Raw genomic sequence first — 21,806 nt, forward strand, 5'->3', positions numbered from 1 at the left:
ATAATAATTTTCTTTGAATACTTAAAAATCACAAGCATGCAATTTAGTTGCTTGCTTGGTACATAGATAATGCATATCTTTTTCTTTTGCATGTGCTGCTGTTACTTAAAAGATTGTTGGTTTTGGTTTGGTTCCCCCCCCCAGCATCTTCCACTGTGGTTTATTTGCTCTGTGATCCTCATTGTTTTTGTCTCCTTTCTAGCACACTAGTGTTGAGAACACAACTTCACTCCAGCCCTCAACAACCTTTTCAACTGTTTCAAGCTCAGCTACTAGCACCACCTCTTCAGTTGTCAGCATGGCAAGCAGTATGAACACTACAAACAGCCTTGGCCTGAGCGTTACCAGTGTGTCTATACCAGCTGCTACCACACGGGCGGCTCCCTTAGTGTCTTCAGGTTTGCAATATTAACAGATCACATGGATAGACAGAGGACTTCAGTCAGCAGGGATGTCAGTTGAGCATCTCACCAGCCATAACTGCACTAAGAAATCCACACTCTTGACTAGCCTTTTCAGCATGCTTTATTTGCTGGCTTATAAAATAAAGTTGTCTGGTTTTGTGTATTTGAAATATTTGTTAGGGTGTTATGTGGCATTTATATAGCACATTCCATCCCCAAAGAGCTTTATAAATAGACGCCAGAGCAGTTCTGACTTTGGAAGTTTTGGGCTAGGAGATTCGCCCAGTTTGTATTCCAGGTTGTGATCAGCTCTTGGCTGTGAGTTCACATTAGCTTTAATTTCAGTCTTGTCTGTGACTTGAATCCATTTGGCAGTATCAAAATATAGTGCAGTGTCCTCATTATCATATGCCACATCCTCACTGCCACATCTACAGAAAGGAAAAAAGTGTCTGATGTCTGGGTCATTCCACAGCAAATAGCACTTCAGAAAAAGGGTCCACAGAGAAGGTGGGGAGGCTTCTTGCACTGAAGTGGAAGCAATGCTAAATTCTCTCTTGCTTCTCTAATCAACCTGAACTGCTAAAAGGAAATCCTATGGAGGGAAGTGAATGATTTAAATATTAAGATCAAACTTACTTACAGAAGGATTTCTCATTTCTCGTTCCAATACCTTGTAAATGAAGTGTCTGATGACTGGCCAAAGTGCATTTTTTTATTCTTCTGCTTCCTAGCACTGCTTCATGGAGGCAACTGAAACTGTTTCAATCTTCTTCTCTTTGCTATTCCCAGCTGCAATAAGTCACCCACAAAAAGTATGCTGGCAACATTTCATGTTTTCCAGTCTATTGCTGGTGATAAAGGGGAATGTGTTGACAGAGCAGAAAATGAAAGGAGAGAATTTGCTCTCTTAGATTGAGAACAATGCCTGAATTTTGCCTTCAGGAGAGGACTGAGGAAAGGAGAAGTTCCTGTAATTCTTGTAATCCTCTTGGACAAAGTAAATGACAAAATCAGACTGTTCTCTGATGGGACTGTTTTCAGTCTTAAGCAGCCTGTGCTTTCCCTTCCTTGAGGCGTGGTTAAACTCTTCAGGCTATTTTGAGCATTTTCATCAACCAGTACAAAATTCTTCTGCGTAGATCTGCTCTTTACAAGCTATGACAGTGCAGCCACCAGGGCCATCAACCAGTACAAAATTCTTCTGCGTAGATCTGCTCTTTACAAGCTATGACAGTGCAGCCGCCAGGGCCTGTGAGCTATCTTGCCTCAATGCTGAAGCCTTTTCTTTTCTAAAGGCTTGTTAAAGTGTCTGTATTTTGATTCTACAGGCAAAGCTCCCCCAAACCTGCCCCAAGGTGTACCGCCCTTGTTGCATAACCAGTATATTGTGGGACCTGGAGGACTTCTGCCTGCCTACCCAGTAAGCAATTTAATTGTTCCTGTCCTTGATTGCTTAACCCTTGGTGCAAGTGGGCCCTCCAGACCTGCTGCTGTCTATGCCAAGGCATTTCTGTTGGCACATGTTGCACCTGGAATTCTTGTTCCAAATGCTGAAGAATATGTGAAATGTATTCAGTGAGGGTTTACTGTTGATAGTAAACTGCAGAACTGTTGGTACAGACCTGATGTGGCTGCTGTTGAAGCTAAACATGCGTGTTGCTATGGTTTTCAGTGGTATCAGGTTTTAGGCCCTTTGAGTAAAATTAGACTCATTCAGGTTTGTGTTACTGGAATAGATTTACTATAGTAATGGTTGAAATGTGCCATGTGTCCTGTCTGTCATACTTTGAAAGATTGCACATAGCTTTTTGATGTCTGACCAGGATCAACATATTTTTGGTTATCTGTTTTTTGAATCAGAAACTTTATTCTAATCATTTTTCTGTATCACACTGAATGTGAGGGGATACCATAGCTTGCTTTGTGGTCTAGTCATTGAATCTTAAATCCTGCTATTCTCAGAAGTAATGATTAAAGCAAAGGCGACTGTTGTTCTTACTCTCAAATCTGAATGCCCTGTAGATTTTTCACAAGTTGATGAATGATGCATCTGTGAAAACAGTATTGAAGATGGGACAGTAATACTCTCCTCAGAGGACTGCTGTCACCATGAAACAACATTGGAGTGACAAGTCATTTTAAGCTTAGCTCTACTAGTCTTAAAATGCTACAGTGTGCCATGATAGCACAATGCGACGTGTAGCTGTACACCTTTAAAATAGACTGGACCTAGGTCAAACTCTGTTTAAAGCCCCAAATTGGTCAGCGTCAGAGAAAAGTGTTATCATGATGTTTTATTTTTATCTGTCTTTAAGCAGATTTATGGTTATGAAGATCTCCAGATGCTTCAATCCAGGCTGCCAATGGTAAGTAAATGGCTTGGTTTATTTAATTTTAAACAAGTTATCCTCAGTGTTGATCATTTGTGCAACACAAATTAGTTCATTTGATGGTGATTGAGAGCTTATCCTTATGTTCTATATTGTGTTTTAAATACCCACAGTTTCTCCAGGTGGTGTAAATTGATATAGAGCAACTGTTGCATCATGCATTCATCCATCTGCAAATTCTGTAAATAGAAGCAAGTGTGCTCTGTGCTTTTGAGTGGAGAAATATTTTAATTGTTGTAGCAACAGTATGACATCTTGTCAAATCTAGTTGAAATCTGAGTGTGAATGTTTTCTTTTACCAAGAGGTAAGGTTGAACAGCAAGTATGCAAATTGGCAGCCAGTAGGTGCATCTGACAGGTTTTGGAGGTGCTCATAGGTGGAGATCTTTGCATATGCATCATGGCAACAAATGCAGGTGAGCTGCAGGAGGGAGAGTGTATGAAGTTTTCTTCCTTACCTGGATCCAGAACGTAAATGGTGTGTGAGAGAAGCTGAGAGTTAGATTCACAAAGAGCCTCAGCCTAGATTGCGGAAAGGTGAAGAATTTTGTTTTCAGAAAACTAGGATAAGGAACTTGGGGAGAAAGTTTGGTAGTATGTAACTGAGAAAAGTCACAGGATTAAGTGATGCAGTGTATCTGTAGAGGCAGAAATGGAGCAATGAGCAGTGATCTGGAAAAGAAGCATCACTGGATGAATGCCATAGTTAAAGGTCCAAGTCAGTACCAGGTCTTCCATGTGGAGTCTGGGGACAGCAAGAGTCAGATAGTCAAAAGTGAGTACAGGGATGTCCCAGACAAAACCCTGTCCAGCTGCACATCCTGAATTAAAAAAATAAAGTTGAGTGCATTAATGAAGGCATGATCCTTGGAAGAATTGTCAACTGAAATGAATGGGATTATTTTCAGAGCAGCAAAATGACAAAATATTTGCAGTTCTGGGGCCAGGAGAGACATGGTGTCCTGGTTTCAGCTGGGATAGAGTTAACTGTCTTCCTAGTAGCTGGTACAGTGCTATGTTTTGAGTTCAGAGCGAAGAATGTTGATAACACTGATGTTTTCAGTTGTTGCTCAGTAGTGTTTAGACTAATGTCAAGGATTTTTCAGCTTCTCATGCCCAGCCAGCGAGAAAGCTGGAGGGGCACAAGAAGTTGGCACAGGACACAGCCAGGGCACCTGACCCAAAGTGGCCAACGGTGTATTCTATACCATGTGACGTCCCATCCAGTATAGGAACGGGGAAGTGGGGGGCAGGGATTCGCCGCTCGGGGACTGGCTGGGTGTCGGTCGGCGGGTGGTGAGCAATTGCACTGCGCATCATTTGTACATTCCAATCCTTTCATTATTGCTGTTGTCATTTTATTAGTGTTATCATTATCATTATTAGTTTCTTCTTTTCTGTTCTATTAAACCGTTCTTATCTCAACCCACGGGTTTTGCTTCTTTTCCCGATTTTCTCCCCCATCCCACTGGGTGGGGGGGAGTGAGTGAGCGGCTGCGTGGTGTTTAGTTGCTGGCTGGGGTTAAACCACGACACATGGTTACATTGGTAAGAGACAAAATGTTTTCTAGGAGCGCTGTTCAACTTTTATCAGCCTGTGCTTCCCATCTGTTTGCCCAATTTTTTGTTGCTCTCTGGGCAGGAGTGCTTTTTCCACGTAGCCATACCACAGGGCCATGCAGGGGCTGGAGCAGAGCATGCCTCTTGGTGGGGAGGTTTGTATCTGAGGGGCCAGGAGCTAAGAATTATTGATGTTATTTACATGTAGTGACAGCAAATGGAGACAAAAAATGAATGGGTAATACTTAATCTAAAATAAATACAGTAAAGCACATGGAGAAAAAAATTTATTAACCTGTCCATTCAGTCCAAGAGTAAGGCCGAACAAGAGAAAATGTAAGGATTCATATCTTGTCTGTGTTGCCCTGGAATAGTTCATGGTGTAAGATGTTTTCAAGCAGCGCAATGAGAGAGTTGTCATGAAAAATGCCTGAAGCGGCAAGAGTAGCCGAACTCAGCCTAATCAAAGTGATCTCTGCCATGCCTCTCCTTCATCAGCTGGTCTAAACCAGGATGGAAGGTGGAAAATGTTGAGGAGACAAGAACTGAAGAGATTATTCTGATGACGATGGCTAAACCCTGGCAGAGGTTTTCCAAAGAAGTTGAGGAAAGTTTATCCTTGGGGAGGTGCCAAGCAGAAGAGTGGGCACGGGATCTGCAGGGCCCTGTTTGGAGCAGGGCTTGGAGTAAGTGTGGAGTGGAGGTTGCTTCCCCCCACCCCAAAGGCTCATTCCTGTGCTTCTGAGATGAGGCAGTGGCAAGCTTTTTGCAACAGGTCTTTATTTTCTGTTGAATAAATAGGTGAATTAATAGATAAAAACCCTTGTCAAATTAAATGGAATAAGTTATATAAATAGACAAGTAGTCAGTGGAGGCTCAAGGTCTGTGGCTGTTCTTGCAGTGTGTCGTGGTTTAACCCCAGCCAGCAACTAAGCACCACGCAGCCGCTCACTCACTCCCCCCGCACCCAGTGGGATGGGGGAGAAAATCGGGAAAAGAAGTAAAACTTGTGGGTTGAGATAAGAACGGTTTAATAGAACAGAAAAGAAGAAACTAATAATGATAATAATAACAACACTAATAAAATGACAGCAGTAATAATAAAAGGATTGGAATATACAAATGATGCATAGTGCAATTGCTCACCACCCGCCGATCAACACCCAGTTAATCCCTGAGCGGCGATTCCCCCCACCCCCACTCCCCCCAGTTTATATACTAGGTGTGACGTCACATGGTATGGAATACCCCGTTGGCCACTTTGGGTCAGGTGCCCTGGCTGTGTCCTGTGCCAACTTCTTGTGCCCCTCCAGCTTTCACGCTGGCTGGGCATGAGAAGCTGAAAAATCCTTGACTTTAGTCTAAACACTACTTAGCAACAACTGAAAACATCAGTGTTATCAACATTCTTCTCATACTGAACTCATAACATAGCACTGTACCAGCTACTAGGAAGACAGTTAACTCTATCCCAGCTGAAACTAGGACAGTATCCACCCCTTATTCTATACCATTGACGTCATGCTCAGTTCCCATACCTTCAGTTACATCCTGGTCAATCATCATCACCTTTTCCGTCCCTTTGAGACATATAAACAATGATATATATATATGTATACACACACAGAGATATCATTCCTTTAGTTTATGGGTCGTGTTCATTAAATGTTCGTTGAGTTCATTTAGTTCCCGACTCTGGGCTCCATCTGTCGTACCAGTCTTTCTGGACAGGAGGGATGGTCCAAAGTCCTCTCAGTCGGCAGAGCAGGATCGGGCTTCTGTGCGGTGTGACGAGCAGGTGACATTGGACGCAGCAGGAGGATGGTGTGCACTGTTGGATTGTTGCATGCTGGAGTCAGTTCTGGTTCCATCACTACTGCGCTTTGCTCAGTTTTATCACAGTTCATTCTTGCTTGATCTAAGTGGTTCTTACTGTAATACCATGGATATAGCCTATAACAATTATAGTAATGATAACATACAGTAGCAGGGTTATATAGCAATTAACATCATACAGTTTAATTCTGGCTATTCTCACCTAAAATCAAATCCCCTTGAGGCACACATTGGACTTCCCCATCTTTTCGCATCACCCACCAAGTGCACCCAGGCCCTTAAGCAAAAGCAATCCCACAAATGGGTTTACCTTTGCCTGAGGCAGGACTAACCCAGACTGTCTTCCCTAACATATTTTTTATGTGCACTACAGGGACTTTATCCCCTTCTACAGTATGTAAAAATTCTGACTGGGCAGGGCCACCCCGATTGGCAGATCCTCTGGTGTTGACTAACCAGGTGGCTTTTGCTAAATGTGTATCCCAATGGTTGAAGGTTCCACCCCCCATTGCTCTCTATGTAGTCTTTAACAGTCCATTGTATCGTTCGATTTTCCCAGAGGCTGGTGCATGATAGGGGATGTGATACACCCACTCAATGCCATGCTCTTTGGCCCAGGTGTCTATGAGGTTGTTTTTGAAATGAGTCCCGTTGTCTGATTCAATTCTTTCTGGGGTGCCATGTCGCCACAAGACCTGCTTTTCAAGGCCCAGGATAGTGTTCCGGGCGGTGGCATGGGGTACAGAATATGTTTCCAGCCATCCGGTGGTTGCTTCCACCATTGTGAGCACATAGCGCTTGCCTTGGCGAGTTTGTGGGAGTGTGATATAGTCAATCTGCCAGGCTTCTCCATATTTATATTTCAGCCATCGTCCTCCATACCACAGGGGCTTTAACCGCTTGGCTTGCTTAATTGCAGCACATGTTTCACATTCATGGATAACCTGCGCGGTCGTGTCCATGGTCAAGTCCACCCCTCGATCACGAGCCCATCTATATGTTGCATCTCTTCCCTGATGGCCTGAGGTATCATGGGCCCACTGAGCCATAAATAGCTCACCCTTATGTTGCCAGTCCAGGTCCACCTGAGCTGATTCAATCTTGGCAGCCTGATCCACCTGTTGGTTGTTTTGATGTTCTTCAGTGGCCTGACTCTTGGGTACATGAGCATCTACATGACGTACTTTTACAACCAGATTCTCTAGTCGGGATGCAATATCTTGCCGCAGTGCGGCAGCCCAGGTGGGTTTACCTCTCCGCTGCCAGTTGCTCTGCTTCCATTGCTGTAGCCACCCCCACAGGGCATTTGCCACCATCCATGAGTCAGCATAGAGATAGAGCACTGGCCGCTTTTCTCTTTCAGCAATGTCTAACGCTAGCTGGATGGCTTTCACCTCTGCAAACTGACTCGATTCACCTTCTCCTTCAGCAGTTTCTGCGACTTGTCGTGTAGGACTCCATACAGCAGCCTTCCACCTCTGATGCTTTCCCACAATGCGACAGGATCCGTCAGTGAACAGGGCATATTGCCTCTCATTTTCTGGCAGTTTATTATAAAGCAGGGCTTTGTTACGGATGCACGACTAACCAAATCCAACAGGTATTAAAACTCTGATTTATTCTTCAGCAAAAGTTAGTTAGAAGTCCGGTAACATTTTATAAAACCACAGGCTCAATGATGTAAAGAGAATTAATACTACACGGCCGACTTAAGAATCCCCAAGATTTAAAGTGATGGCTCAAAACACGCGTATCACTCACCTAAAAGCTGAGGGCTCTCTCCCTCGAGGAGTTACCTCGGGCGGTGCCCCGGCCCGAGGGGGAGTCCCCGACTGCAGACCCGCTGCTCCCAGGAGGACTGCCAACGTGTCCTCCGGCGGGACCCCGTTTCTACCCCTGTCGAATCTGACCTGTGGTCATTTAATTCTATTGGCTAGGAGGGTCACCTCGGTGTACCTGGCGCATCTCGACTGGCCAGTTCAAATTTCAACCTGCAGCCTCCAGGGTTTCCTTCCCCTTCTCCCTTCCTGGAGAAGTTTTGTTTCCTGCTGGCAGGATGGGGGGGGGCGGGATGTACTGCCACAGGCTTCTTCAGCCCGTGTCACCTCCTCCTCTGCCGACATTCCAAAATCTTTGCCTTCTGACCAGTCTGTGATCACTTCCACAATTCCTGGGCGACTGGGGTTTCCTATGCGAGCCCGTTGTGTGATCAGTGCGGCCCACTTACTCCACGTGGCATCAGTTGCCTGATGTGTAGAGGAGACTTTCCCTTTGAACATCCAGCCCAGCACTGGCAGTCGGGGCGCTAAGAGGAGCTGTGTTTCAGTACCAACTACTTCTGAGGCAGCTCGAACTCCTTCATATGCTGCCAATATCTCTTTTTCAGTTGGAGTATAGCGAGCTTCGGATCCTCGATATCCTTGACTCCAAAACCCCAGGGATTGGCCTCAAGTCTTCCCTGGTGCTTTCTGCCAGAGGCTCCAGGTAGGGCCATTCTCTCTGGCTGCAGCATAGAGCACATTTTTAACATCTTGTCCTGCCCGGACTGGTCCAAGGGCTACTGCATGAACAATCTCCTGCTTAATTTGTTCAAAGGCTTGTCATTGTTCAGGGCCCCATTTAAAATCATTCTTCTTTCGGGTCACTTGATAGAGAGGGCTTACAATCAGACTGTAATTTGGAATGTGCATTCTCCAAAAACCCACAACACCTAAGAAAGCCTGTGTTTCCTTTTTATTAGTCAGTGGGACATAGCTGCTATTTTGTTGATGACATCCATGGGGATCTGATGACGTCCATCTTGCCATTTTATTCCTAAAAAAATGTATCTCCCATGCAGGTCCCTTGACCTTCCTTTCTTTTATGGCAAAACCAGCTTTCAGAAGGATTTGGATCATTTTCTTCCCTTTCTCAAAGACGACTTCTGCTGTGTTGCCCCATATGATGATGTCATCAATGTATTGCAGGTGTTCCGGAGCTTCACCTTTTTCCAGTGCAGCCTGGATTAGTCCATGGCAAATGGTGGGGCTGTGTTTCCACCCCTGGGGCAATCAATTCCGGGTGTACTGGACACCTCTCCAAATAAAGGCAAATTGTGGACAACACTCTGCTGCCAGAGGGATTGAGAAAAGCGCATTAGCAGTGTCAATTGTAGCATACCACTTGGCTGCCTTTGACTCTAGTTCGTATTGAAGTTCTAGCATATCTGGAACGTCAGCACTCAGTGGTGGCGTAACTTCATTCAGGCCACGATAGTCAACTGTTAGTCTCCACTCCCCATTAGAGTTTCACACTGGCCATATGGGACTATTAAAGGGTGAGTGAATTTTGCTGATCACTCCTTGGCTCTCCAGTCGGCGAATCAACTTGTGGATGGGAATCAGGGAGTCTCGGTTGGTGCGATATTGCTGCCAGTGCACTGTCGTGGTAGCAATTGGCACTCGTTGTTCTTCAACCCTCAGCAACCCCACAGTCGAAGGGTCTTGAGAGAGACCAGGCAGGGTAGACAGCTGTTCCGTGCCCTCCGTCTCCAAGGCAGCTATACCAAAAGCCCATCGATACCCTTTCGGGTCTTTAAAATACCCTCTCCTGAGATAGTCTATGCCAAGGATGCACGGAGCCTCTGGGCCAGTCACAATGGGGTGTTTATGCCATTCATTCCCAGTTAGGCTCACTTCAGCCTCCAATACGGTTAACTCTTGGGATGCCCCTGTCACACCAGAAATACAGATGGGTTCTGCCCCTTCATAACTTGATGGCATTAGGGTACACTGTGCGCCGGTGTCTACTACAGCCTTATACTCCTGTGGGTCTAATGTGCCAGGCCATCGAATCCACACAGTCCAATAGACCCGGTTATGCCTTTCCTCCACCTGGCTGGAGGCAGGGCCCCTCTAATTCTGGTCAGAGTATCCAGTACTCACTTCTCGTAAAATTGGCTCAGAAGTCCCTTCAAGAGGATCAGAAATAAGATCAGCCCTTCTACTCTGTTTGGAAACTGGAGCGGCATTTTTCCTGGTAGAATCCCCTTTTGTGGTGGTTTTTCCTCGCAGCTCACGTACCTGTGCATTTAGGACCGAGGTAGGTTTTCCATCCCATTTCCTCATGTCGTCTCCATGATCACATAGGTAAAACCACAGGGCACCTCGTGGTGTGTACCTTCTATATTCTGTCTCTTGGGCAGAGGAACGCTCACTCCTAATAGCTGAGACATTGGTCCTTACAGGTGGGGAGTAGGACATATCCTCTTTGAATTGCTGGAAATCCTCGGACAGCTTCTCCACAGCCGAAATGCAGGCTTGTAGGGAGGAGGAGAGATTTTCTTCGTATTGCCGGAGTTGGCGAGCCACTTCATCCACTGTCGGTGCCTCTTCGTCTTTCCAGGTCATTATCGCCAATGAGTTGGCATAGGACGATGGTGCGCTCCATACAAACTTCTGCCACATGGGTCGTGTGCATTGGACTTCGCTGGATCTTTGGGTAATTGTGGGTTGTCCGGGTCATGATGAATCGTCTCTAGCACGGCTAATTCCCTCAGATATTGGATACCGCTTTCCATGGTGGTCCACTTGCTTGATTGACATATAATATCTTCCTTGAAGGGGTACCTTTCCCTCATGCTTGACAGGAGTCGCCTCCAGAGGCTGATGGCTTGTGTCCCTTTTCCAATTGCCTTGTCAATGCTACCTTCCCTGGCAAGCGATCCCAGCTGCTTGGCTTCCCTACCTTCTAATTCCAGGCTACTAGCCCCATTGTCCCAGCATCAGAGCAGCCAGGTGATAATATGCTCACCTATACGGCGGCCAAAATCTTTTCGCATATCCCACAGCTCACTCAAGGATAGGGATCGGGTGATCACCTCTGGTTCTGCCTCTTCCTCCTGTTCTCGTAATGACCCTGGTTCGCCTTCATCCTTCGCTAAGTGAACTGATTTTTTTGTATATTTCTTCTTCTGTATGGGGGCAACTGATACTGGTGCAGGTTGGTCTGCTGGTTCAGTTGCAGTACCGCTCACCAGGTTTTGGGTAACTGCAGTGTCTGTCGCCAGGGTTTGGGTAGCCGCAGTGCTCGTCGCCGGGGCTGGAGGGGCTGCAGTGCCCGTTGCCGAGGTTTGGGTAGCTGCCGTGCTCGTTGCCGGGGCTGGAGGGGCTGCAGTGCCCGTCGCCGAGGTTTGGGTAGCCACAGTGCTCATCGTTTTGTTGTTAGGTCCAGAGACCTTCTCTTCCCCTCGAGGGTACTGAGTGGTGTTGAACAGGGCTCGATAGGCATGGGCCAGGCCCCAGCACGTTGCAGTGATTTGTATCTCTCTGGAGCTGCCGGGGTGACAGCATACCTTTTCCAAATATTTTACTAGTTCTTCCAGATTCTGTGCTTGTTCAGGGGTGAATTTCCAAAACACTGGAGGTGCCTGCTGTTCTAGGTACTTGCCCATACTCCCCCACACACCCTGCCACTCATAATTATCCAGCCTCAGGGCAGATCTCTGGGTGATCTTCTTAAATAGTTGTTTAACCCTAAGCAAGACCTGAACCACATTCAGGAGCATGCTAATTCCTAGCAGTAGGGCTATGCTGGTCTCAGCATCCCAAGGGTATTCAAATTTTCAAAATTCTCAAACACCATTGTAACTGGACTGAAGGAGAAAGGAGAGGGGAAGGTATCCCACCCATAGACTGGTTTTCCAAGGAGGAAAGGTAAATGGTGTAATTATTAATAGTTTCCCACAGATGGCTCCTGGAGTATAAAGGTGACAATGCTGAGTGCAAATACCAGATTAATCCCACAGCCGATGACTTTATCATACCATAAACCAGTGTTACACAATACATCAAAGCGAAAACCTTAATCCACCTCCCACGGATGATAAGCGGCAGAAAAGGGACTGCATACAGCAAGCGAGGTGATACATAACAGAACTTTAAAAACCAGAGCAACAACTCTAAGAACACATAAATCAACATAGTGACCAGCGACTATTAGACCAATATAATGAATGCTTGTAACAAATTTGTTTTAATAAGCTCTGGTCAGGTTTGTCGTTATCTCAACCCTTTGTGCCCCACGTTGGGCGCCAAAAAGGACTGTTGTGGTTTAACCCCAGCCAGCAACTAAGCACCATGCAGCCACTCACTCACTCCCCCCCCACCCAGTGGGTTGGGGGAGAAAATCGGGAAAAGAAGTAAAACTTGTGGGTTGAGATAAGAACGGTTTAATAGAACAGAAAAGAAGAAACTAATAATGATAATAATAACAACACTAATAAAATGACAGCAGCAATAATAAAAGGATTGGAATATACAAATGATGCGCAGTGCAATTGCTCACCACCTGCCGATCGACGCCCAGTTAATCCCTGAGCGGCAATTCCCCCCACCCCCACTCCCCCCAGTTTATATACTAGGTGTGACGTCACATGGTATGGAATACCCTGTTGGCCACTTTGGGTCAGGTGCCCTGGCTGTGTCCTGTGCCAACTTCTTGTGCCCCTCCAGCTTTCTCGCTGGCTGGGCTTGAGAAGCTGAAAAATCCTTGACTTTAGACTAAACACTACTTAGCAACAACTGAAAACATCAGTGTTATCAACATTCTTTGTGTACTGAACTCAAAACATAGCACTGTACCAGCTACTAGGAAGACAATTAACTCTATCCCAGCTGAAACCAGGACACAGTGGCTCTTGCCATTGGTCAGGGGAGGTGGGAGGACAGAGGTGGGGAATGGGGCAGTGGTCCAGATGTGGTGGTGGTGGCGTGGGTGGGGCCGTGCGGGTTGGTCTGGGTCATTGGGCTAATTGCTTGTGATGCAGGTGAGGTTGTGGAGGCTTTGGAAGCAGATGCGAGCTTTGAGGCGGACGTGGTCCCAGGCGCAGGGGCTGTGGTTGTGGATGAGGGCGAAGTCCTGAGGAGGACTGAGGACATCTGAGGAGAGTTTGTTTTCTTCGGTCACCTCAGAGAAGACAGAGCCAATGAGGTTGCCTCTGCCTGGCATCACAGGGTATTTCTGGTTAGAAGAATATCGGGAGGACTGTAGTACAACCTGGAAGTTGCATCTTGAAGGCCCCGCTGTGTACCTGAATATATTTGGTCCCACTTGTTTTCTTGCTCTCCAGCTGCATGGGAAGTCCCCATTTGTGTTTGCACAGAGGAGTATCCTTGCAGTGATGTGGTGGTGGAGGTGGTGTGACTGAGCATGGGGAACCACCTCTTTGTCCTGTGTGGGAGGAGGCCAAAGCTGCTGAACTTTTGTGTTTTCTTGCTCGGGCTTACCTGGGGAGGGCAAAGCACCCGGGGCAGATATTTTTGGGGTGGTGGTTGGAGGGCGAAGGAACAGCTGGCAGTGAGTGAGCAGTTTCCTTCATGGGGAATGCTGTGCTGGTCTGTGCTGGTTGGTTTGGACCATGTTGGGTGGTGGTGTTTGGGGGATGTATCTTTTTGTTTGCTAAGGATGTGTTGGGGTGAAGAAGGCCTAGGCCGATGCACTCTATGTAGTGAGGCAGGCCCCCATGGTCACTGGTGTGTGAGCACAGGCAGGAGCATCCTGGGCCAGTTGTGGTGGTTGTAGGAGAGCAATGAGCAGTCCTGGGCATCTCCTGTGTTTTTTGTGGCTTTTTGGTGTTTCTTGGGTGGGGTTGGTAGCACTGAGGTCTTGCTGTTCCTTCTCCAAATCTCTGCAGGCCTTGGTGGGTCCCCTCCTTACCTCTTTGAGGTGCACCTTGTCCATGCCACCCTGCTTGGCCACCCTGCTTGGCCCCAAGCAGTGCTGTGGCATTGCTGAATGGTTGTTTGTGATGGGGTGGTGGTTTGGAGGTGACTTTCATGTCTTGGCAGTGGGAGAGGGTTGGGAAGGGAGAGGAGGATCATGCAGGGCAGGCATCATGTCATCTGGGCGAGTGTGTGCTCCGAGGATCCAGCATCAGCAGGAGATGCCTGTGGGCTTGGAGGACCATGGTGGGTCCCTGAGAGTGGCCTGCTGTCCAAAGCCTTCGACCAGGGCAGGAGGCATCGGTGGGATGGGCTGCAGGAAGGGAGGCTCATCCCTGCCTGCCTGCCTGCAGAGACCACCTCTTTTCTTTTTTTTATTCTTTTTTTTTTTTTTGAAAAAAGTCTTTATTTCCAACAAGTGAATAAATAAATAAAATATATAAATATATAAATTAATGGCCAGATAAATAGAGTTCTGTGATAAATAGTCATTGGTATGAGAGTCTCGCAGTGTCCATGGGGACTTTCCCCTCCATCAGGGGAGGTTGCAGTCCGGATGGGCTAGATAAGGCTGTGGGTAATAAATACCACCCCTCTCCCCATCGCCTTGCGGCTGTCCATGAGCATGCAGCACAGCAATTTCCTCCTCCTTCCTTTCCAGCAAAGATGTCGTCGTTGTGCGGGTGTGTGGGCTGTGCCGCAGCCTGGCCCTGGCCTCACCACGGTGCTGCTGGCCTCGCTGTGGTCATGCCTGTTTTCCCGTTGGCATGGGCTCCTGGCTGGAAGAGGTGTGAGCGGTGCTGAGCAATCCCAGCCTGGGCTGCTGCTGCTGCCTCTACTCATCAGGCGGGGCTGCGGGATTGCGGACACAGCCATGGTGGGGCTGTGGGTGCTGCGTGGGTGGTGCTGGGCAGGAGCCTGGTCAGGCTTCGTGGTGGTGTGGGTGGGCGCTGTGCTCGGGGTGCTGCCGGGTGGCCAGCTTTATGTGGTGCCACGGCTTTCCTTTCATCATCATCATCTAGACAGAATTTCCGTTTCCATTTTCAGTTTTGCTTTCCATTTGCTTTCTCCTGAGGGCTTTTGTTGTGCTTGTCAAAGTGTGAGCAGGAGGTGGCTGTAGGGAAGGGGAGCTGGTTCTTTCCCAGGGCTGCTGTCAGGGTGCAGGGGGAACCTGGCTCCTGTGCTGTTATGGTTCAGCAGGGGATGAAAGTGGCAGCAGAGGCTTTTGGGGTAGCTGTGTTGGGGATGTTTCAGGGTTTCCTTTTCATCTGTTTTTTGAGTGGTCTTGCTTGGTTTTTATTTTCAAGTTTCTCTGCCTACCAACATCTATTTTTCTTATTTCACGCTCTGATATATCATATATATGAGTTAATGCATGTTTTCCTTTATTGACAAATATTTTTAGTTTGTCAGTCTTTTTTTTTTTTCCTCTATGTCATCTGCAGCTTTGCTGGTGGAAGAGTTTTTCCTCTCTCTGCAAATATCTTGCAGAATGTTTTTGGGGTCATCTGTCATCCCCCCTGCCCCCCCCGAGTTATTTGTCCTCAGTGTGTTGATATTTATAAATAAATGCATAAATGTTGCAAAGGATTTTTCATCAACTATTCATGCAATGATTGTGATTTCTAGATTTTGGGGGGGTTTTTTATTGTGTTTTGAATTTGTAGAAATTAGGCAACATTAGGTGTATGGGAGGCAGGAGCTGGTGGGAATATTTGTCTTTGACATGCTGGTCCATTTACATCTAGAAAGTGAAAGTGGGCAGAATCCCAAGTGCAAGTCATCACTGCTTCCTGGGAAGCTTCCAGCAGCGAGAGGTACTGGTGGCTGCTGATACAGCGAGAACGGGGGTTTTCCCTGAGGGTTGGTTTTTTTATTTGGGGGGGGGGGGTGTTCTTTTTTAATTTAACTCAATTTCTTAATGTGTATGTTGATGCTGTAAGTTCTCACTGTGTTGGGGTTTTTTTTGGGGGGTGGGGGTGTGTGTTTGTTTTGTTTTAATTTTTGTGTGTATTATTACATTGGGATATGCTATCTTTTCTGTTAGTCTGTTGCAGGCTGCCTGTGTAGTAGAGATCTTACAAATGTCTTAGCTGGTGCCTGTGGTACCTAGCGAGCTGCTTGGTGGAGCTTAAATCTATTACGTCAGATCACTTACCATTTTTCAGTCCTTTTCTGTCTCACCTTTTGAGTCTATTCCTGATATTTCAGTTCTGACTTTAGGCACCTTCTACTGTGTGCCTTCTGTAGGTCAGGAAATACCCGTGTTGTTTGAAGAGCAGAGTATCTCTTCCAATGTTTTCCTATGGGAGGGCATGAAGTGCAAAGATAACTGGCTTGCACTTGTATTTTCTAATGATTTTTGTTTTGAATGTGTGTATGCACAGGTGTGTGGGATAGGGATATGCAGTGCTGATGTGGTTTTCTCCCACCTGAGGGGCAGTGGGAATAATTGCAATCCTTAGACCCTGTTCTCATGTGGATTTGGTTATATTTTGTCTGGTTTATATGGGGGAAAATGCTAGTGTGTCAGTTCCAGTTCATATCCACTGAATCCTGTTCAGATCTTATCTCCAAATCTGCTTTTTGTGTCATTTTCCTCAGAAGGAGATGGGACCGCTGCTTTTGAGTAACCTGCAAAGACTTTTAATAGGAATTTGGTTGTGTTTTGTTAAGTGATTCATGCCGGAGTTGATGAGGTGGAATTACCTGGGAAGGAAAGGATGATGAAATATGGCACTGTTTCAAGTTACAGAAAGCACCTGCAATAATATATCTTTGCCGGATTATTTCATGTTCAGTGATGGAGGATTGGGTGTAGGAGACGGGGGTGATGCACAGAAATGCAGCAAGGCGGAAGGTGCTGTCAACTCTGAGAAAGCATTTGAGGTGCTGGGGGATTTGCGGAGGCAAGTATGAAGAAGGAGGATGCTTTTCCAGTGTTGAAGACTGGAAATGGATACGTTAGTGGTTAAAGCATTAACTCTTGATGGATTGGAGGTGGTGAGGAGTAAACCATGAGAATTAGGAGGAAAACCACTTAGCAGAGTACCAGCCCCACATGTGGAGTTCACCCAGAGAGGGAAGGGCAAACTTTTCTCTTTTTCTCCCAAACTGAAGACAAAATGCTGCTTTGGTTTTGCTGGTATGTCCTGTCATCTTGAAGTGCGAGCTTTCTAGAATGAGGACTGTCTTACCTTCCTGTAGAGGACCTAGAAGAATGATCTAAGACAGTGGTCTCCCACCTTTTTTGATTGCACACCCCATCAGTAAAAAATTTGTGAGCACTCCCAATATGTTTTTATTTTATAAATTATATACATATACTACTGTACTAATATGTATGTTATAAAACATACACAAAAATAAAAATTAAAAAAGGATGAGAGAAAGGTTAAACAAACACTATTTTTAATTTTATTTAATTTTATTTATTAATGGTACCAAAAACATTTTCTTCATGCACCCCAATGGATTGTCTTGTGCACCCCACTTTGGAGACTACTGATCTGAGGTCTCCTGTAACATAGTTTAAATAAATATTCCAGTCATCAGGTGGTAACTCTTTCTCCAGTTTTTTTTAATGTTTGTGCTGTTTTCCTAGCTGATGTTTTTACTTTTAGAAAACAGGGCATGGTACAAGGGTAAAACCTTTAGACTACATCCATGTTGTGATTACAGTCCTGGCCTGACCCCAGGTCTTTGGCCCCTGATGGTCTGTTGCTCTTCCAGGCACAGTCTTGCTGGAATATGACAGCTCAGAGCTGAGAGTTGGGGGGGGAAAGTGTTTAGTCGTTGCCTTTAACTTACCATTAAGAGATTAAGTATTTGTATATGATGTTAAAAATGTCTATAAAATAGGGTTGTTTTGAAGTTGAGGATCCAGGTAAATCTCCAGCTCTGCTGTAAGTGATAAGGTCAGCTTCTGCCCAAGCATCCTTTAGTTCTTGCTTTTTAAATTTTCTTATGCGTATAATACAGGGTTCATAAGATCTGTCCAGCTCTGTTATGGTTTCAACTATTAATAAACAATGTTGTCTCTTTCCAAGGATTACTACGGAATTACATTCCCTGCTCCTGCAACCTTGACAGGCAGAGATGGGAGCCTTGCTAACAACCCGTACTCAGGTGAGTGCTATTTAAAGACGAGGATGATAAGTGAGATGTGCTGGTTTCTAAATGCAGGTCATCCTGCCGTTGCTGAAAGAGCACTCGTTTTTCCCTTCTGTAAGCAGTTAAACCCATCAGTCCAAACTAGTCAAACAAAAGCGAGCATCTCCCTTTCAACCCTGACATTGTTTTTTGGGTTTTTTTTTTCCTTCGTGGTTTTGGTCAGTAATTCATATGTGACTTCTTCTGGGAGTATGTTGGATAGCCTTTGAGAATAAGTGCAAAATTGTTATGAATGTAAATGGCAGTGTCATCTAGTGCCCTTCCCAAGCACATACAGGTGCTTGAAAAATATTCCATAGCTTAATCATTCTTCTCAAAATTCAACTGGCTTGCTTTCCTTTTTTGGCACTGGAATAGACCCCCCTCAGCAGCTACTCATACTTTGTTACTGCTATTTTAGCACTTGTATGTTCCCAGCAGGAGCTGCATCTAGCGGACTCTCCCTCACCCTCCCCAAATCTAATGGACTTCATTCCCAAAAGCATGTGGTCTAAGAAGCCCTTCCTCATTCCTGCACTTGCTCTTCAGTTATCAGTGTGCAAAGATGACATTAATGCCATCCAGGATTTTCAGCCAGTGGTTTTCTTTCACTGCCATCTGATTACACCTTAAAACTGTAGCCATAGGTGTTATAATTCCTGTAATGCTGGTATTAAGTGTTGTCATACTTTTTGGTAACCAACATAAAGGAATACTAGTTGGGAATGAGACAGATGTGATTGACATATGTCACCTCCCTAAAAACATGTGAACATGCTGCTCTGTAGGCTGCCAGAAAATGCAAGTGTTCGGGTTTTTTCTGCTGCATAATCAGTTCTCTTGGGAGGCTGCTTCTGGGTTAATAACCAAATTTCCCTTCCTACTTCTTCAATAAGGTGGCCCGCAATGCAAGCCTTGCTTTCCTGGCCTTCAGCTACTGTCTCCAGAACTTTGGTGGTGTGAGGAACCGGACATCTTGCTTGACAAATAAACAGACATTGACAAAAATATGCCCATCACTGCCTGTAAATCCTAACTTGCTTTCAGCCCATGAAGCTTAGCTAATCAGTTTAACCTCCAGGAGAGTCACACTTTAACCCAACAACCATTTGCTCTTTGGCTATTTACCATACTTCTGCTTTTAGCATGTTTTATTGCAATGATCTGATAGTAATGAATCTGCTCAGACCATGTGAGATAGGTAAGTATTGGTATCTCCATTTTATCAATGGATTAGCCATGGCACATGAACAGGCAATGTCCCTGTGGTCATCAGGAAGAGACCGGGAGAGTTCTTCCCATGAACAACTGCAGCCTTTCAAGTGTAGGATGTGCTCTCTTCTGTAGTTGTCTACTTGTATTCAGAGGATTTGAATCCTTTGAATCCTCTGCTTTTGGAGTGGCTTTGATAGCTTTTCTGATCAGTTCTTTCTTTTGCAGGTGACGTAACAAAATTTGGCCGTGGGGATTCTGCCTCCCCTGCTCCTGCTACCACACTTGCCCAGCCGCAGCAGAACCAGACGCAGACTCACCATACAACTCAGCAGCCCTTCCTCAACCCGACCCTGCCCCCAGGGTACAGCTACACTGGGTTACCTTATTACGCTGGTGTGCCTGGCGTACCCAGTGCGTTCCAGTATGGGCCAACCATGTTTGTAAGTGTGACAGCCTAAACTGTAACCCTCCCTTCATGCCTCACTAGTTTTGCTCTCTTCAGCCCAAACCTTCTACATCTTTGAATCACAGGATGGTTTGGGTTGGAAGGGACCTTTAAAGATCATCTAGTCCAACCCCCCTGTCATGGGCAGGGACATCTTTCACTAGATCAGGCTGCTCAAAGCCCCATCCAACCTGGCCTTGGACACTTGCAATGATGGGGCACCCACAGCTTCTCTGGACAACCTGTTCCAGTGTCTCACCACCCTCATTGTAAAAAAATTTCTTCCTTGTGTCCAATCTAAATCTACCCTCTTTCAGTTTAAAACTCGTCCCTTGTCCTGTCACTACAGGCCCTGGTAAAAAGTATCTCTTTGTCTTTTTTATAAGCCCCCTTTAAGTACTGAAAGGCTGCAATAAGGCCTCCCTGGAGCCTTCTCTTCTCCAGGCTGAACAACCCCAACTCTCTCAGCCTTTCTTCATAGGAGAGGTGTTCCAGCCCTCTGATCATTTTCATGGCCCTCCTCTGGACCAGCTCTAACAGGTTGTCCTGATTTCGGCTGGGATAGAGTTAATTTTCTTCTTAGTAGCTGGTACAGTGTGCTTTGGATTTAGTGTGAGAATAATGTTGATAACACACTGATGTTTTAGTTGTTGCTAAGTAACGCTTATCCTAAGTCAAGGATTTTTCAGTTTCCCATGCTCTGCAAGCGAGATGTACAAGCAGCTGGGAGGGAGCATAGTCAGGACAGCTGACCCAAACTAGCCAAAGGGATATTCCATACCATAGAACATCATACTCGGTATATAAACTGGGGGGAGTTGGCCGGGAGGCATGGATCGCTGCTCAGGCATCGGTCAATGGGTGGTGAGCAATTGCATTGCACATCACTTGGGTTTTTGGTTTTTTTATTATATTCCTTTTCATTAGAATTATTATTATATTTTATTATTGTTAGTATTAAATTTTATTTTACTTTAGTTATTAAATCATTCTTATCTCAACCCACGAGTTTTACTTTTTTTTTTTTCCTGATTCTCCTCCCCATCCCACTGGGAGGAGTGAGCAAGCGGCTTAAACCACAACACAGGTCCATGTCTGTCTTGTGCTGGGGGCCCCAGAACTGGTTATGGTACTCCAGGTGGGGTCTCATGACAGCGGAGTAGAGTCATGTTCCCCAGTCTGCAAGGGATCTCCAAAAAATGTGCAAGCATGAGAAAATAGCTGCAGTCTCTTCCCCAAGAAAACAGGAAATTTAAAAGGCCAGAACTCATGGACTCCTGTGCAGGTTACTGTAAATAGCAGACAGCTACAGCTCGTGGACTCAGTGTTCCTGAAAGCCTGTAGCAGCCTCTGGAGAGTCAAAGGGAGACCCAAAGCTGAGTCAGCAAGCTAAGAGTGCCTAGGAAATCCTTTCAAGGATGGAAGAGACCCCATTAAGTCAGAGAGCAGGGCTGGTAGTCTCAGGAGGGAGAATGTTATTTGGGAAGAGGTGATGCTCCAGGCAGAAGGGTAGATGAGTCTATTTTAGGGCCCTGTAGGACTGTGTTTTATGAAACAGCCTCAGGCAGGAGTTGGTGTTTCATTTGATTCTGGAGGGAGAGCACTGTGGTTGCTCCTTCTTGGGTTTGTGAGTGAGAATTTGCTGTTTACAGTCAGTGTATGAAAGAAATACGCAGCCTGTTCTGAGACAGGGTTGCACTGCAATCAGAGGGGCGGCTCTAGCAGAAAACTTGGGGCTTGCATAAATCCACTACAGCAAGTTACTGCTGGAAGTGTGAGTGCCATGTCCCATGCCATCCCAGTGCTCCCAACTCCAGATTAAATTTCCCATGTGAGGTGGAGGTGCCTTCCCCACTAGATGGCAGAGGGAGCTTGTGTTTTGCGTGCCATTCCCCAGTTAACAGCGCCTTTTGTTCCCTTCCTTTGTCTAGGTACCGCCAGCATCTGCTAAACAGCATGGAGTCAACCTGAACACTGCGTCAACTCCTTTCCAGCAAGCGAGTGGCTATGGGCAGCACGGCTATGGAGCAGGTATGCTTACCACTGTGCTTTTCACGTGAGCATCTGCAGAGCTGTTTGCACACTGTAACACCTTGTCTTG

The 21,806-nt window shown here is 46.0% G+C and overlaps 1 protein-coding gene across 8 annotated transcripts in view; it reads left to right on the forward strand.

Moving 5' to 3' along the window:
- LOC128136139 (ubiquitin-associated protein 2-like) overlaps positions 1–21,806 on the forward strand; it is a 139,436-nt gene that overhangs the window by 111,726 nt on the left and 5,904 nt on the right. For 5 of the 8 annotated variants that reach the window (XM_052775314.1, XM_052775307.1, XM_052775308.1 and 2 more), the window contains 6 exons: positions 203–398; positions 1,736–1,827; positions 2,723–2,773; positions 17,943–18,021; positions 19,486–19,700; positions 21,637–21,736. In XM_052775314.1, coding sequence (XP_052631274.1) covers positions 203–398; positions 1,736–1,827; positions 2,723–2,773; positions 17,943–18,021; positions 19,486–19,700; positions 21,637–21,736 — 733 coding nt within the window. The remainder of the gene's footprint in view (positions 1–202; positions 399–1,735; positions 1,828–2,722; positions 2,774–17,942; positions 18,022–19,485; positions 19,701–21,636; positions 21,737–21,806) is intronic. The other 3 variants (XM_052775311.1, XM_052775309.1, XM_052775313.1) reach the window with 1 other exon arrangement.

The sequence above is a fragment of the Harpia harpyja genome, chromosome W, assembly GCF_026419915.1.
Source record: "Harpia harpyja isolate bHarHar1 chromosome W, bHarHar1 primary haplotype, whole genome shotgun sequence".
Classification (NCBI taxonomy): domain Eukaryota; kingdom Metazoa; phylum Chordata; class Aves; order Accipitriformes; family Accipitridae; genus Harpia; species Harpia harpyja.